Here is a 15,356-nt window from a genome sequence, read left to right as displayed (position 1 = left end):
TAAACACAAATGTTTAGTATTTTTATGTTAAAGTAGTAACTTCTTGTGTGTATAATTATCCATTACGTGATGGCTCCTGTCCAGCGTGGTTGTGCAGGGTACTAGCTCTCCAACCCGCCCGCCCCAGCCCTGCCCAGGACCCGAAGAGAAGGACCTCCCAGCCCCAGGTGACGAACTTGGGGCCCGCCCATCACAAGCCCCGCCCCCACACGTCCGGAATCCTCAACGCCTCCAGGACCAGTGCCCAGAACGCCGGCACTTCCCTGACGGGCTTGCCTCCGTAACGTACAGGTTTCGCCACTGATTACCCAGACAGGCCGATGCCCGTACAGTCACGGAAGAGGGCCGGCGGCTTCCGGTTCAGGTTGTGGTGTTGGCGCCGAGCCCGCGTTGCCTCGTCTTTTCCGGTCTCAGTCCGGCGTGGCAGGGCCGCCCGGCCCTTTCAGATCCTTTCTGTCATGGCGGCGCCCTGTTGCTCCTTCCCACCAAGCCTGTCATGGCGGCACCCAGATTAGTCACTTCTGGACCCACCCCCTCAGGCTGCCCTGGCTCTTCTTACCCTCCGCTGCCACGGCGGTTCCCAGGGGTCACCGGAAGTAAAACTTTTCATGGGAGGCGGGGCCTCTGCCCGGAAGCAAGCGCGGCTCTGGGAAAGATGGCGGCGGCGGTGGGCAACGCGCTTCCTTGCGGGGCCCGGTCGTGTGGTGCTCGGCCCGGCGGGCATCCCAGTCCCGTGCCGCAGCCACGCACGCTCCTTGCGGCCGGGCCGGCGCTCATAGCGAGCGGGGACGAGCTGGTCGCCGCCGTGTGGCCATGCCGGCGACTGGCGCTGTTGCGGCGCCTCACGGTGCTGCCGTTCGCCGGGCTGCTCTACCCGGCCTGGCTGGGCGCCGCGGCCGCAGGCTGCTGGGGCTGGGACAGCAGCTGGGCGCAGATCCCCGAGGCCGCGCTGCTAGTGCTTGCCACTATCTTCCTCGCGCACGCGCTCACCGTCCTCTCGGGGCATTGGTCCGTGCACGCTCACTGCGCGCTCACCTGCACCCCGGTAAGTGCGCGGGCAGGAGCCCGACCCCCACAGGGTCGGGTCTGGCAGCGGGTCCCAGCCACGGCGTTTATATCGATCTCCAGCCCGGCCCCGGCCTCCCATCATGCTTAGGTCCCCAGCGACTCCCCATACCCTTTAGCACTGGCATAATTTTGGTCCCACTGCTGACTTGCTGTGCCACCCTGGCACAGGTTACGTCCTTTCTTTGGAATTCCTCCCGGTGCTGTCATTCGGATTTCATAAGGTAATACCTGTAAAAAGCTTGGCACAGGACCCAACACGTGTCTGTTTGATAACTCCCATTCTAGCGAACTCGATTGTTTCTACTGGAAACGGTCCTATGTTCCTTATCGTCTGCCTCCCACCTTGATTTTCAACGTGTGAGGCTAGACCTGCCAAGTGGGGTTTCCTGTCTGTGAAGCTTGGTTTGAAAACTGAACATCAGCCCTGCTGTCCACTGCTCAGAGGCCTCCTGTATTGTGACCAGAACCAGCTTGAAGTGCAGTTAATGGTAGCGTTTAAGAGAAGCAAGGAGCTGTTTGTAAGCAAGCAACTTGACTGCTTGGGGTCTCTTTATGTCTGTCTGCAAGTTGAGGGTGGTGATGGCATGCACTGCTGTCAGAATGTGGCCCTTAGCCCCAAGATGCAGAGGAGCGAGAGGTGCCCTGGGGTCAGCAGTTGATGTCCAAGACTGCGCCACCGCTGTCTAGGCCTGCCCATCGCAGGTCTGGAGCGATGGGTGTGGAAGTCAGCCTCAGGCCAGCCTCCCCTCTGATCCCAGGTGGTGTCTGCTGAAAGAAGAGGGAAAGGGAGCAACACCAGGGGCTGCAGAAAGGGGCAGGAGCCGCCATCTTTGACTTATAAATTGGACTGAATCCTCTTTCTCTTCTGAGTGTAACCGTCCCCCACCCCTTATACCAACAAGGCTTATTCCAGGGGAGGCGCTCAAACTTTGGGGCTTGGTTGATGCCAGTCAGTACAGTGAAAGACCCCAGCAAGGGACAGGAAAGTGGAAGGAGGGTAGAGGGAGTTTGACACCCCCTGAACTTACAGCTGCCTTCTGGCCTGCATCTTAAAAATGTGACTTGACTTCCTTTCTAGGGACGGAGAACAGGAGGAGCTAAGCAGCTGTGGGTTAGGACAGAGATCTGGGCTTGCATCAGAGATCTCAGATACCGTAGTTTCAGTTTCCCCGTCTGTAAAGTGAGAGCCAGAACCCTACCTCAGGGCGCCATCGCGACAAGAAACCTGGCGTCTGCACAGCTCCGGGCGTGGGGCCGGCCGCTGTGGCGCTTTGTGCTTTTCTTCCGTGGCGCTACCAGAGAGTTTACATATGTGTGTTACTATTTTCTGCCTGCTTCCATTGCCCACAGACTCTGGGGATCAGGGCCTCGCTTTCCTGGTCACTACTGTGACACCCTCCCTCAAACCCACACCGGCAGAACGGCGGGGGTTGGGGGGCAGCTCGTGACTGAAGGGGCACTCGTTGAGCTCCATTCCTCTAGGTGCTGAGGCAACAGCAGTGGGCAGAGCAGACAAAACCCATTCATTGCCTTCACAGTGTTAGTGGAGGAGACTCGTGCTCAGCAGTCAATGCTGAATAGAGAGAGGATAGGGACGAGGATAGGAATGTGGTGACAGAACTTCACATGGGGCATCTAGGTGGGGCCTCCTGAGAAGATGTTTAAGCAAAGGCCTGAAAGCTGTGTGACCACACGTTCCACACAACAGCACAGGCCAAGCCCCTTAGCTGCAGCAAGGCCTCGTCGCTCCTCCTTGCTGGAGGACGCAGCAAGAATAGTAATGTAGTAATGGGGTTGGGGGAGGAAGCCAAGCATCAGTAGACCAAGGGAGCTTTGACAGGGCTGGGTTCACATGGATCAAGGGTTGCTCCTCGTGCTGCGCAGCATTCTTCCTGCAGTGGGGGTTGAGAAGGGCTCGGCAACATTGCTTTGCCTCTCGCAGGAGTACGATCCCAGCAAAGCGACCTTCGTGAAGGTGGTCCCGACCCCCAACAATGGTTCCACTGAGCTCGTGGCCCTGCACCGAGATGAGGTAGGGACCACCTAACAGGCAGCCCAGTGCGGGACTTGGGTGAGATTCCCACGCACTGACCTCCCAAGTCAGGCACCTCCACCACAGACAGGCCTTCTTCCACAGGGTGAGGACGGGCGGGAGGTGTTGTCCTTCGAATTCCAGAAGATCAAGTATTCCTATGACGCTCAGGAGAAGAAGCGCTTCCTCCCCGTGGCCTTTCCTGTGCGAAATTCATTCTCTTACTACCAGAGCTGCAGGGGCTTCCAGGAAGACGCGGAGATCCGCGCAGCTGAGAAGAAGTTTGGGAGTAACAAGTGAGTCCTGACATCCCTGTGCCCCCGCTGCTAACAGGTCCAGGCCTCGGCCAGTGAGCACAGGCGTTGCACTGTCTTGGAGGCCAGTGGCCCCTTTCCTATTTCTGCCCCTTCGCACTCCTGGGTTGGAGGGCCTAAGGAGGGAGAGGGAAGAGTTTACTGTTCCAACAAAACATCTCAGGTGAAAGTAGTGTCCCTAGGGCAGTGCGCTCTAGTCTAGTCTCCCCTGAATTTGCCCACTGACAGGAATCTCATGGAGGGCTCTCGGCCAGGAACCCTCCCTGGGGAGCCTGGCCCATGACATACAAGAGTGGGCTGTGGGTCCTTGTCTTGGTTTTGTAATTCCCGTCTTCATTGTAAATTCTTTCTTTGCCCTGCCCAGATAGCTCAGTTGGTTAGAGCATCGTCTCAATACACCAAGGTGCGGTTCAGTCCCCGGTCAGGGTGCAGACAAGAATCAACCAGTGAATGCATAAATAAGTGGAGCAACAAATCGGTGTTTTTTTCCCCTCCCCCCTTTAAAACCAATAAATTAAAAATAATGATAATTTTGAAGTTATTTAAGAGAAAAAAAATCTTTCTTTAAATGTCGGTTCTATCCCAGCACTTAAAGAATGGTGATAAAGAAGTCGGTGAACGGGATAGCTCTTAGCTGTATCAGGCAGAACGGCAGGCACTGCGTGTGCACTTTCTCCTTTAATCTTCACCACGGCTGCCAGCAGCGACGTGAGCCTGGGCGAGGGCACAGCTGGACTTCTGAGCCCCTGTCCTGGCCACCGTGGCAGTCATCCCCATGACCCGCAGAACCTCTAGGGAATTCTTTCTGGCCTTAATTGTTTATCATAACCATCAGTCTAATAGGAAGATTTATAAGAAATGTTGACCAGTTCCCATCTCTTCCCCCTACCTCCCGTCACATCATCCTGGCTCCTTCTAAGGCAGAGGACACCGTACAGGGTGGGGCTCTGTTCATTGTTACCACAGTGTTTTTCCCTCACACCCCCATCCAGGAGTCCGCTGCACACAGTGCTGCAGACCGGACCCTTAGCCCCCACTCCCCCTTTCATCACATTCCTGAAGCTTTCATTTAGGGAGTTTTGGGGAAATCCTGGCTCCAGACCTCCCCTCTTCAGAGTGAGGTGGGGCTCGGGCTCTGTTTTTCAGGCCTCAGGGGGCTCAGAGGCCTCTGGCTGCTCGGCCTCCTCTGTGCAGCTTCAGCGTTAAGGCTCCCATCCCAGTCAAAGGTCGTTCCACTTGCTTGTCTCCCAACCAGATGATGGGTTCTCATTTCACCAGCCCCCACTTGGGTTGGGGGGTGTCGCTGCCTGAAAAGCTTGTTGCCATTCAGAAGCTTCATCTGGGTTCAGCAGAGCAGAGGGCCAGGGCCAGTTAGCATGCCTTCCCCAGTGCAGGAGGAGAACCGTGGCTGAATGTAACATCCTGTCTAGAAGCCTATAGTGCCCCCAGGTGGAGGTATCAGGGTGGGGCCTCCCAAGGCCTCCCAGCACAAATAAGGCCTGAGGTCTGGTTTCTTGCAGGGCAGAGATGGTGGTGCCCGACTTTTCAGAGCTGTTCAAGGAGAGAGCCACAGCGCCTTTCTTTGTGTTCCAGGTAAAATAGAAGCTCCAGCCCTTCTCCCCCGCCCCATTCTTTAGGACTTTCATAGCCAGAGTGACACGTGTTCAATTCCAAACCCAAAAACCTTGTCCTTGGGGGTCAGAGTCCGTGGGTGGAATGGCCCTCGGTATAGGTCCAGTTCTCAGCAGGCGTTCCCTCATTGCGTTCCCGGGCAGGTGTTCTGCGTGGGACTCTGGTGCCTGGATGAGTACTGGTACTACAGCGTCTTCACACTCTCCATGCTGGTGGCCTTCGAGGCCTCCCTGGTGCAGCAGCAGATGCGCAACATGTCTGAGATCCGGAAGATGGGCAACAAGCCCCACACAATCCAGGTGTGGCCAGCAGGGTCCCTGAGGTCTTAGTGGGCCCAGCACAAGTGCGTTCGCAGAGCTGACCATGCACCACCCCTCACAGGTCTACCGAAGCCGCAAGTGGAGGCCCATCGCCAGCGACGAGATTGTGCCCGGGGACATTGTCTCCATTGGTGAGGCTCAGGTCTGCTCTTTCCCGGTGGCAGCTTAGCCTTGGCTTCTGCCTCACCCTCTGGCGGTACCCCGCAGGTCGCTCACCACAGGATAACTTGGTGCCATGTGACGTGCTCTTGCTTCGGGGCCGCTGCATCGTGGACGAGGCCATGCTCACAGGGGAGTCGGTGCCACAGATGAAGGTGCGGGGAAGGGGAATCCTCAGTCCACTCAGGTGTCTGGCTGACCCATTCATGGAGGGGCCACCGGCCAGGAAGTGTTGGAATGCTGCCCGGACGCACTTAGGGGAGAGGGGGAATCCTGGCCCAGGAGGCTGTGGGTGCAGCATCTGGACAGAGCTGCCAGGTCTCCATGCCTTGGCGGATGGAAGCTGGGAAGCTGGGTGGTGACAGGGAGAGCAGATGAGAGTCCTAGAGCACTGGGGGCATCTGGGTATCCCAAGATAACAGACTGAGGGGCACTGAGAGAAAGGAGGAGAGAGTGAGTTCTGGGAGAGGACAGGTACAGGGTCACAGGGAGTCAAGGTACATGCTAGTGGCAAGAAGACAGGGTATGACCTCTGTCCCTGCTGAGATCCACTGAGCCAGGCAGCGAGCCCTGTGAGGAGCGGGAGGGCTCTTCCAGCCCTGGGCCCAGCTCTTCAGAGACAGGGTGGAGGAGGGGGCTGGGGTGGGACCAACCATCGGCTTCACTGTCCTCCCCAGGAGCCCATTGAAGACCTCAGCCCCGACCGGGTGCTGGACCTACAGGCTGACTCCCGGCTCCACGTCATCTTCGGGGGCACTAAGGTGGTGCAGCACATCCCCCCGCAGAAGGCCACCACAGGCCTGAAGCGTAGGTGCCTTGGGGGTTTCTGGGGGTGTCCTGGCCCCACCACCCCTCCATGTCTGCTTGGCCTTGAGGGAGTCTGGACAGACACAGAGACACTGGCTCTGCTTGTTTCCACAGCGGTCGACAGTGGGTGTGTAGCCTTCGTCCTCAGGACTGGATTCAACACATCTCAGGTAGGTCATCTTGCCTGGCTCTGGAGAAGATGGGCTCCACGGCAGGTGGTGGACACTTGAGACTGTGACCCTTTTAGACCCCAGAACGTTCACCCGACAGGCTCACTCTGACAGCAGGCACCGGGCCAGAGGCCATGTGGAGACGAGTCCAAAACCTGCTGAGGGTCTGGTGGGGAATGGACAGCGGACCAGCTATTACCACATGTTTTCGGGTCATGAACAGAGTTGAGCCTATGAACTCATTAAAGCAACAAAAACACTGACTGGTAGAGGTGATAGCCAGACCTCCTTCCAGAAACTTCTGCCCCCATCTCAGCCACTTCCTTCTCCCACCCCCAGGCCTTGGCCACTGGTCTCCATAGCTCTTGGCTGAGTTGCAGCCACCCATGTGGCCATGTGGTCCCTGGGGCATTTGTGTGGTGGATTGCAGGGTTCACTGGTGGATCCCTAGCTGTGGGTGGACCTGCTTCTGATGCCCTCAGGTGAGGGGAGCCCACCCCCAACCCCACCCCCCAGGAAGGGCCTCTGACTCTGTCCTTCCAGGGCAAGCTGCTGCGCACAATCCTCTTTGGGGTCAAAAGAGTTACCGCCAACAACCTGGAGACCTTCGTCTTCATCCTCTTTCTCCTTGTCTTCGCCATCGCGGCAGCCGCCTACGTGTGGATTGAAGGTAAGTGCCACGTTCCCCACCAGATTGTTGGGTCCCATGCCCATCACCCCAGGCTGGCAGGCCCTGTCTCCTCAGGCACCAAGGATCCCAGCCGGAACCGCTACAAGCTGTTTCTGGAATGCACACTGATCCTCACATCCGTTGTGCCCCCCGAGCTGCCCATCGAGCTGTCTCTGGCTGTCAACACTTCCCTCATTGCCCTGGCCAAACTCTGTGAGTGCCTGGAGCAGGGCTGGGGCACCAAGGGCTGGGGCCTGGCAGGACCCTGACCCTGGCTTCCCCTCCCAGATATGTACTGTACAGAGCCCTTCCGGATCCCCTTTGCTGGCAAAGTGGAGGTGTGCTGCTTCGACAAGACAGGGACCTTGACCAGCGACAGCCTGGTGGTGCGAGGTGTGGCTGGGCTCAGGTGAGCGTGGAGGCCTAGGCCAAGAGGTGCCCAGCCAGCAGCAGGAGGCTTTCTGGGATCTCAAGGGCCTGGCAGCTGCCCACCCATGCCCCCAAAGTGAGGCCCTGTCAGAGGGCCTACTGCAGGGGTCTGATGTACGGGGCTTCCTGTGCAGTCTCAGTGAGTGACAGCTGCGAGTCACCCTGAGCTTCGAGCGAGCAGCTACACAACATGTAGGGGCATCCATCAGAAAAGTAAAGGTGTCACAAGGTCCAAATGACACCCTACTGCCCCTGAAGTGACCGGCACGGAATATGGGGGCTCATCCCTCCTCCTGGCTGGGAGTTCCCAGGGGTCCTTCCACCCTGTAACCAGCTGTTCCCCTTGCAGAGATGGAAAGGAGGTGACACCTGTGTCCAACATCCCCGTGGAAACACACCGGGCCCTGGCCTCATGTCACTCCCTGATGCAGCTGGACGATGGCACCTTGGTGGGTGACCCCCTGGAGAAGGCCATGCTGACAGCTGTGGACTGGACACTGACCAAAGGTGAGGGGCTGCAGTCTCGGGCCCAGTGCAGACAGCTATCACCCCCTGGGCCAACAAGACTGACCCTTCAGAGACAACTGTGGATCCAGTCAGACTGGCGGGTGGATGGAGGCACCTCTGACCTGGGACCTGCCACCCCTTTGGGTGTCCCCTGGGTTGGAACCCACCCCACCCAAAGCTACAGGGCAGGGTCCTCCAAGCCCTGGTCTCTCAGCTCTGACTCCCTGGAGCCAGGAGCCCATAGGCCCCGGGTCTGGGGACGGGGGTGGGAGGAAGGAGGGACAGGTGGGGGGGGCCTGGCTGCCTCTTTGGAGCGAAGGCCCTCAGGACTCGTACTTATTTGTTTCCAGATGAGAAAGTATTCCCCCGAAGTATTAAAACTCAGGGGCTGAAAATTCACCAGCGCTTTCATTTTGCCAGTGCCCTAAAGCGAATGTCCGTGCTCGCCTCCTACGAGAAGCTGGGCTCCACGGACCTCTGCTACATCGCGGCTGTGAAGGGGGCCCCTGAAACCCTGCACACCATGGTGAGCTGAGCCCGGGGTTCGGCGGTGGGGGGGGGTCAATGCAAGGTGGTCGGTGACATCCCCCTGCATTCCCTACAGTTCTCCCAGTGCCCACCCAACTATCACCACATCCACACGGAGATTTCCCGGGAAGGAGCCCGTGTGCTGGCTCTGGGGTACAAGGAGCTGGGGCACCTCACCCACCAGCAGGTAAGGGCCCAGGCTGCCCACCCGCCGGCCTCTCCTACCTCCATTACAGCCGCGTCTCCTTGTACCCTCTCAGCGTCCCTGTAAGCAGGCATGGTTTCGCCTTCCTCCTCCCCGATCTCTACCTTTGGAGACTCCAGGTGGCACTCAGTCCTCTGGCCCTTCCCCTCTGTGGTGCCCTGCCTCCATGGGACCCCATCCTGTCCCGGAGCCTAGGGCTGCCTCCCCCCAGCCTCCTATCCCCACACCGAGGGGTCCTTACTCACCCTCAGGAAACATCAGAAGACAGCTTGGATTACTGTTCAGTCTATCTCTGCCCCTGCCCAGCCTAGCCACCTGGTTCCTGCATGGTTTGGGGACATCCCCAGTTCTTGGTTGTACCACCGCATGCCATCCACTCTTCTCCAACCTCCACTGTCAGCACTCCTTTACCTGCTTCCACCTTGACCTTCATCCAGGCCAACTGAACCCAGTGGCCAAGAGATCCTTCCAGAACAAATGCCTGATCACATAACCACTCCTGCTCGGCGCCACCCCTGACCCTGCCTGCCCTGTTCCACTGCCTTCGTCTGCCTCGTGGCACTCAGCACTCTGATTCTGTGGTTTATTTACTGCACTCCTGCCCCGAGAGACAGGCTTCAGGAGGGCAGGCGTTTTTGGTTTCTGGGATGAGGCAGAGGGTGAGCACATGCTAGGTGGTTAACAAAGAAGAGTTACTGACAGAAGCCGAGACACAAGGCCTCTGTGACGACATGCCATGTCCACACCTGGAAACAGAAGTGCCATTGGAGACAGGGACCACCCACCCGTTGCCAGGCCCCTCAGGCCCTTCTCTGACCTCTCCACCAGCACACTGTTGGAGCCCAGGAAGTGTGGAGAGACAGGTCACAATTATGAGAGCCCCCCATGTTTGTCCACAGGCCCGGGAGGTCAAGCGGGAGGCCTTGGAGTGCAACCTCAAATTTGTCGGCTTCATCGTGGTCTCCTGCCCACTCAAAGCTGATTCCAAGGCTGTGATCCGGGAGATCCAGAATGCCTCCCACCGGGTATGGCTGCAGGACCCCTCCCAGCCAGGCCCCTCAGTCAGGTGGGCGGTGGGTCTTGGCTCTTCCTTGCAGACAAGAGATTGTGACAGCAGAGGACACTTCCACCCTCAGTAGGGCAAGTGGGTGCTTCCTTGGGCCCACAACATCCATGGGAGGCTGAGGCCAGGTAGGGCTGTGGAAGCAATACCCAGACAGCTCACGTCTGTCTGTCTGTCTCAGCGTCTTTAGTCTCTTCACCCTGGTGGTTTGTGGCATCTAGTTTGGGACTCAGGATGCAGTGTAGAGTGTGGGAGATAAGTGGGCAGTCCCAGAGAATGTCCCCACCCACCCTACACACAACCTCCTGGGCCCTCACCAGTCCAAAAAGGTCCACACCAAAAGCTGACTCGTAGTCTACACTGCAAGGAAAGGTACGGGTATTCTCAGAAAGACACACGTATACGTATCATTTTTATAAAACGTAGCCAGGTGGGGGTACATTGTGGTCTTGGAAGCCCAGGACCTCCCTCTGTGGCCTTCCTTAGAGGGGACTGAGGCACCAACTCTCCAGGCTGAAGTTCTGCCCCACTGAGCCTCCGCCCCTCTCCCTAGGTGGTCATGATCACGGGTGACAACCCGCTCACTGCCTGCCACGTAGCCCAGGAGCTACACTTCATTGAAAAGGCACGCACACTGATCCTGCAGCCTCCCTCAGAGAAAGGTGAGACCCTGAGTGGCTGGGGGCTGGGGGGATCGCGAACCCAACCCAGAACGGCTCCTGGGTTGCCAGGCCTGAGCACGCCCAGTGTCATTGAGTGCCTGTAATGGTGGCAGCAGTGTGACACAGGCCTGTGGATCACAGCTCTGCTCCTTAGGCCGTCTGGCCAAGGACCTCCATGCTCGTGAGGGTAGTCACTGGCTCTGGATCAGTGGTGACTTAAAATCTCGAGGCAGTTGACTATAGTTGTGCCATCCCACATTTCCTGTTGTCACATCTTCCTCAGACGTGACAGGCTGCTGGTGCTCAGCATGGCCAGGCCCTGGGCAGAGGGCCTGTGTCCCGCTTCCACATGGTACCTTCACCATGCACAGGAGGGCTTGCCATCCCCCTGCCATGTAGGAAGGAGCCGTCTGGGGCAGCTGTTGGCACCCAGCCTTATAGACCAGGAAATAGAGAGAGGTGAACCCGCCCACTCAGGTCATTTGATGCCACTGTGACTAAGCATTCGAACCTGGACGGCCTGACTACAGCCACTGGCCACTCCTGAGAAACCAAAACCTGGTCGCTCAGTTGGCTGCAAGTAGTACCCCAGAGTCAGGCCAGTCGAGGAACAAATCCAGCGCCAGCACTTTCTGGCCGGTGGGGTGGGGTCTATCAGACGCTGAAGGATGGTGCCCAGGGCAGGACCTGGCTAAGGGATAGCATGCACCAGGGTGTCACAGGGCTACAGGCCAGGGGAGGGTGTTGGTAAGGCCCCGCCAGGTTGGCTTCTGGAACCTCCTGGCCTTGCTCCCAGTCTGCACTGCTGGTCCCAGGGCTCCATTCACCTCCTGTCACCAGGCTCTTGACAGGGCAGGGATTGTGGGCAGGTGGTCCAGAGCGGCGGCTGTTAGGGCTGTTGATTGGCAAGTGAAGCTGCTTCAACAAAAGGGCAACAAAAGTCGGAGGTTTCCTGCCCAGCCAGGACAGTTCAGGGTGAGCCACCCAGTGCCAGGAGGACGAGAGGCCAGCCATCTGGAAAGAGGAAGTTGATAGCAAGTGTCTGGCTAGAGGAAGTGACTTGAGGTTCCCCAGCCCTGAGAGAGTGGGGTTCTAGGAAGGCCATGAGGGTGGAGCTAATTAACAAGTGTGGAGTATGCCTGGGTTGGAATCTGGCCCCTTCACATGGTCTCAGGCCCTGGGTTCTGGGACCTCCCATCTGTACTGGAGTGTTCTGAACAACCTCTGTAGGGCATTCAGTGGCCAGGGCACAGGTTGGTGTAGGTGAGGCTTGGGAGAGGTGAGGACAGGTGCAGGGGTCGAGGTGGCGCTCCAGAGAAAAGAGACTGGGGCCAGGCATGTGGAGTCCGCATGAGGGGCCTGCCTTGTGTCTGAGCCCCGTCCCTGACCCCGGGCACCGGCCCTGCAGGTCGAGCCTGTGAGTGGTGCTCCATCGACGGCAGCATTGTGCTACCCCTGGCCCGAGGCTCCCCAAAGACACTGGCCCAGGAGCATGCCCTGTGCCTCACGGGCGATGGCTTGGCCCACCTGCAGGCCGAGGATCCTGAGCAGCTGCTGCACCTCATCCCCCACGTGCAGGTGTTCGCCCGCGTGGCCCCTAAACAGAAGGTGAGTACACGGGTGACGGGGCAGGCAAGGCCTTAAGGCAGCACACAGCGCTCACTTGGTCCTTTGCCCACACAGGAGTTTGTTATCACCAGCCTGAAGGAGCTGGGCTACGTGACCCTGATGTGTGGGGACGGTACCAATGACGTGGGTGCCCTGAAGCATGCCGACGTGGGTGAGCCACATGGGCAGGGGCTATTCCTTCCTTCACTGTTCTGCCGACAAGGGCTCAGCATAAAGGGCACCTCCCCAAGCATGAGGAAGCAGTGGATAGGGCTGGGCTGATAGGGTCAGGGAGCCAAGGGTCTACAGGGGAAGGAAGGAACAGTGTGGCAGGGGCGACCACAGCTATGGGGAAAGTTTAGGGAGCCAGGGAAGCTCTGCAGGGCACGTGCAAATTGGTATGCTCAGGCACCTTGGGCACCATGTGGGCACAGAGGCCAGGGAGAGATGGGACGAGTGGGAACAGACAACTAACTGGAGCTGAAGCGTTTGCCAGCGGTTCACAGCCTGGAATCTCTATTGACAATACAGTTACTTGCCAACTAGAACATTTACCAAGTGTTATTTACCTGTTAAAACTATGATCCTTGGCAGTAAACTTCTTTGGAATTCAGTTAGTCTTGACCCATTTAGTATTGGGGGTTTGGGGGGCTTTTGGGTTTTTTTTATTTTTAAGCAGTTTATAGTGAGTAAGATAAATGCTGTCTGAGGTACTCCTTGGTGGGAGGTTTGGCTCCAAAGCCTGTGGCTCCATCTTGGCATTGAGTAGACACCCAGCTCTGGCCTGGGGCCAGTGGGCTCCCCTGGACCCTAACACATACATCTCCCCACCCCTCAGGTGTGGCACTCCTGGCCAATGCCCCAGAGCGGGTTGTCGAGCGGAGGCGGCGGCCCCGAGACAGCCCTGTCCTGAGCAACAGTAGCATCAGGGCCACCTCCAGGGCAGCCAAGCAGAGGTTGGGGCTCCCACCCCCTGAGGAGCAGCCCACCTCTCAGAGGGTGAGTCTCGGGAGGGGTCGCCGGCTCCCCCTTGTGGCCATACCTCACCCACTGCCACCCACCCCACAGGACCGCCTGAGCCAGGTGCTGCGGGACCTGGAGGATGAGAGCACACCCATTGTGAAGCTGGGGGATGCCAGCATCGCAGCGCCCTTCACCTCCAAGCTCTCGTCTATTCAGTGCAGTGAGTCCCACTACTTGTCTTGTCCCCCTGCTGACCCTGCATGGCACCCATGCCCACATCTACCACCCTCCTCCTCCCACAGTCTGCCACGTGATCAAGCAGGGCCGATGCACGCTCGTGACCACACTGCAGATGTTCAAGATCCTGGCCCTCAATGCCCTCATCCTGGCCTACAGTCAGAGTGTCCTCTACCTGGAGGGCGTCAAGTTCAGCGACTTCCAGGCCACACTACAGGGGCTGCTGCTGGCCGGCTGCTTCCTCTTCATCTCCCGCTCCAAGGTGGGCTGGGATCCCAGGCAAAACAATGGTTCCTGCCCCATGTGAGGGCACCCTCTGCTTCTGGGCCACAGCACCTGCCCTGGAGGCTTCGTGGATTCATGGCAAGGGACACTCGGGCCTGGCAAGACAGGCTGCTAGAGGTGCTGCCAGATGTCGTCTTTTTTCACCTCAGCAGCCCTCAGGGTGGGAGTTGTCCCCACGTTACAGATGGGGGTGCAGAGGGGAGCCCACTGAGACTTCAGAGTAGCACAGCTAGGGCCCCAATATTGTACATGGGCAAGCAGGGCTCTGGAGGCTGTTACCAACCCATGGGCCCAGAATGTACTGGGTCTGCAGGAGACGTGGTGGCTGGGTGGCCCAGAGCATTCTGGGCTTTGACACTCTCCCGTCTCCTCACCACACCGCTGCCCACCACTGCAGCCCCTCAAGACCCTGTCCCGAGAGCGGCCCCTGCCCAACATCTTCAACCTGTACACCATCCTCACGGTCCTGCTCCAGTTTTGTGTGCACTTCCTAAGTCTTGTGTACCTGTACAGTGAGGCCCAGGCCCGGAGCCCTGAAAAGTAAGTGCCACCCTAGCAGCGGGTGCACAGAGGTTGCACCCTAGCAAGGGCACCCGGAGGAGGCAGCATCCCTTGTGATGGGAGGTGGGAGGAGGATGCAGGTGCGGGCGTTGGCCTGGGGCGGCCAGGGTCAGGCAGAGCCCTGGCTGAGGGCAGGGGCAGTGGGAGCAACAGAAAGGCCCTGACGCCCACACATCCTGCAGGCAGGAACAGTTTGTGGACCTGTACAAGGAGTTTGAGCCGAGCCTGGTCAACAGCACTGTATACATCATGGCCATGGCCATGCAGATGGCCACCTTTGCCATCAACTACAAGGTGAGGTCCAGCCCTAGCCTAGGTATGCCCTGCCCACCCACCCGCCCCCCACAGCATACAGCTTTTCTTCTCTCTGTCCCCATAGGGCCCACCCTTCATGGAGAGCCTGTCTGAAAACAAGCCTTTGGTGTGGAGCCTGGCTGTGTCACTCCTAGCCATTGTGGGCCTGCTTCTCGGTTCCTCACCTGACTTCAACAGCCAGTTTGGCCTTGTGGACATCCCTGTGGAGGTGAGTGTCCCTGTGGATGGGGCCCCAGGGCTTGACCTGGGTCCCTCTGCAGACACCCAGCTCATCACTCCTGCCCTGCAGTTCAAGCTGGTCATCGCCCAGGTCCTGATCCTTGACTTCTGCCTGGCACTCCTGGCCGACCGTGTCCTGCAGTTCTGCCTGGGGACCCCGAAGCTGAAAGTGCCTTCCTGAGATGGCAGTGCCAGCACCCACTGCCCACCCTGCTACCGCCAGGAGCCCCATGTGGGCCCCAGAAGGGAACACTGCCCCCGTGGCAAGGCCGGCCCAGCCTTGCCCACCAAGACTGAGCTGGGACCCCCCACACAACCCAGTCTGCTGGTCTGGCTGGCAGAACCAGCCCCCAACCAGCACCTTTGGTAAATAAAGCAGCATCCACAGTTTTAAGAAGCCCTGTCTCCACATCTGTGTGTACCACACAAGGTGTCAGTGGGAGGCTGGGTGTTCACCAAGGAAGATCCTGGTACCCTCCCAGAGGGCTGTGTGAGGTTGTTAACGACACCCTCTGCCTCGGCCAGTGCTTGGATGGTCTGAGCTTCCAGCACAGAGAACTCTGCATCGTTCCTGGTTGAACAGCACTCCCATATTTCTGTGG

At 58.5% G+C, this 15,356-nt stretch overlaps 1 protein-coding gene across 2 annotated transcripts; it reads left to right on the top strand.

The window, feature by feature from the left end:
* The first annotated feature begins 259 nt into the window (after positions 1-259).
* ATP13A1 (ATPase 13A1) lies at positions 260-15,151 on the top strand. 2 transcript variants are annotated; one of them, XM_045195817.2, is made up of 26 exons: positions 260-1,045; positions 3,011-3,100; positions 3,206-3,396; positions 4,935-5,007; positions 5,190-5,345; positions 5,428-5,497; positions 5,574-5,680; positions 6,203-6,332; positions 6,447-6,502; positions 7,046-7,172; positions 7,248-7,385; positions 7,461-7,581; positions 7,951-8,108; positions 8,459-8,634; positions 8,722-8,823; positions 9,741-9,866; positions 10,458-10,566; positions 11,975-12,174; positions 12,250-12,346; positions 13,013-13,173; positions 13,243-13,357; positions 13,440-13,636; positions 14,057-14,199; positions 14,403-14,514; positions 14,600-14,743; positions 14,825-15,151. In XM_045195817.2, the coding sequence occupies exons 1-26, from the start codon at positions 497-499 to the stop codon at positions 14,933-14,935; spliced, it is 3,759 nt and encodes a 1,252-aa protein (XP_045051752.2). In that variant the 5' UTR covers positions 260-496; the 3' UTR covers positions 14,936-15,151. The 2 variants fall into 2 exon arrangements, with proteins under 2 accessions (XP_045051752.2, XP_024416639.3); XM_024560871.4 differs by having other exon boundaries at positions 261-1,045; positions 8,713-8,823.
* The last annotated feature ends 205 nt before the right edge of the window (positions 15,152-15,356 follow it).

The sequence above is a fragment of the Desmodus rotundus genome, chromosome 9, assembly GCF_022682495.2.
Source record: "Desmodus rotundus isolate HL8 chromosome 9, HLdesRot8A.1, whole genome shotgun sequence".
Classification (NCBI taxonomy): Eukaryota; Metazoa; Chordata; class Mammalia; order Chiroptera; family Phyllostomidae; genus Desmodus; species Desmodus rotundus.
Note: the sequence above shows the minus strand (reverse complement) of the source record. Positions and strands in the feature narration are given on the sequence as shown.

What these genes read in the sequence shown, in the direction of transcription:
- ATP13A1 (XM_024560871.4), top strand. Translation starts at nt 497, where the DNA reads ATGGCGGCACCCAGATTAGTCACTTCTGGACCCACCCCCTCAGGCTGC. An exon ending in AGTCGGTGCCACAGATGAAG is followed by an intron (nt 5,681 to 6,202) that starts GTGCGGGGAAGG and finishes TGTCCTCCCCAG; the next exon opens with GAGCCCATTGAAGACCTCAG. An exon ending in CTGGATTCAACACATCTCAG is followed by an intron (nt 6,503 to 7,045) that starts GTAGGTCATCTT and finishes CTGTCCTTCCAG; the next exon opens with GGCAAGCTGCTGCGCACAAT.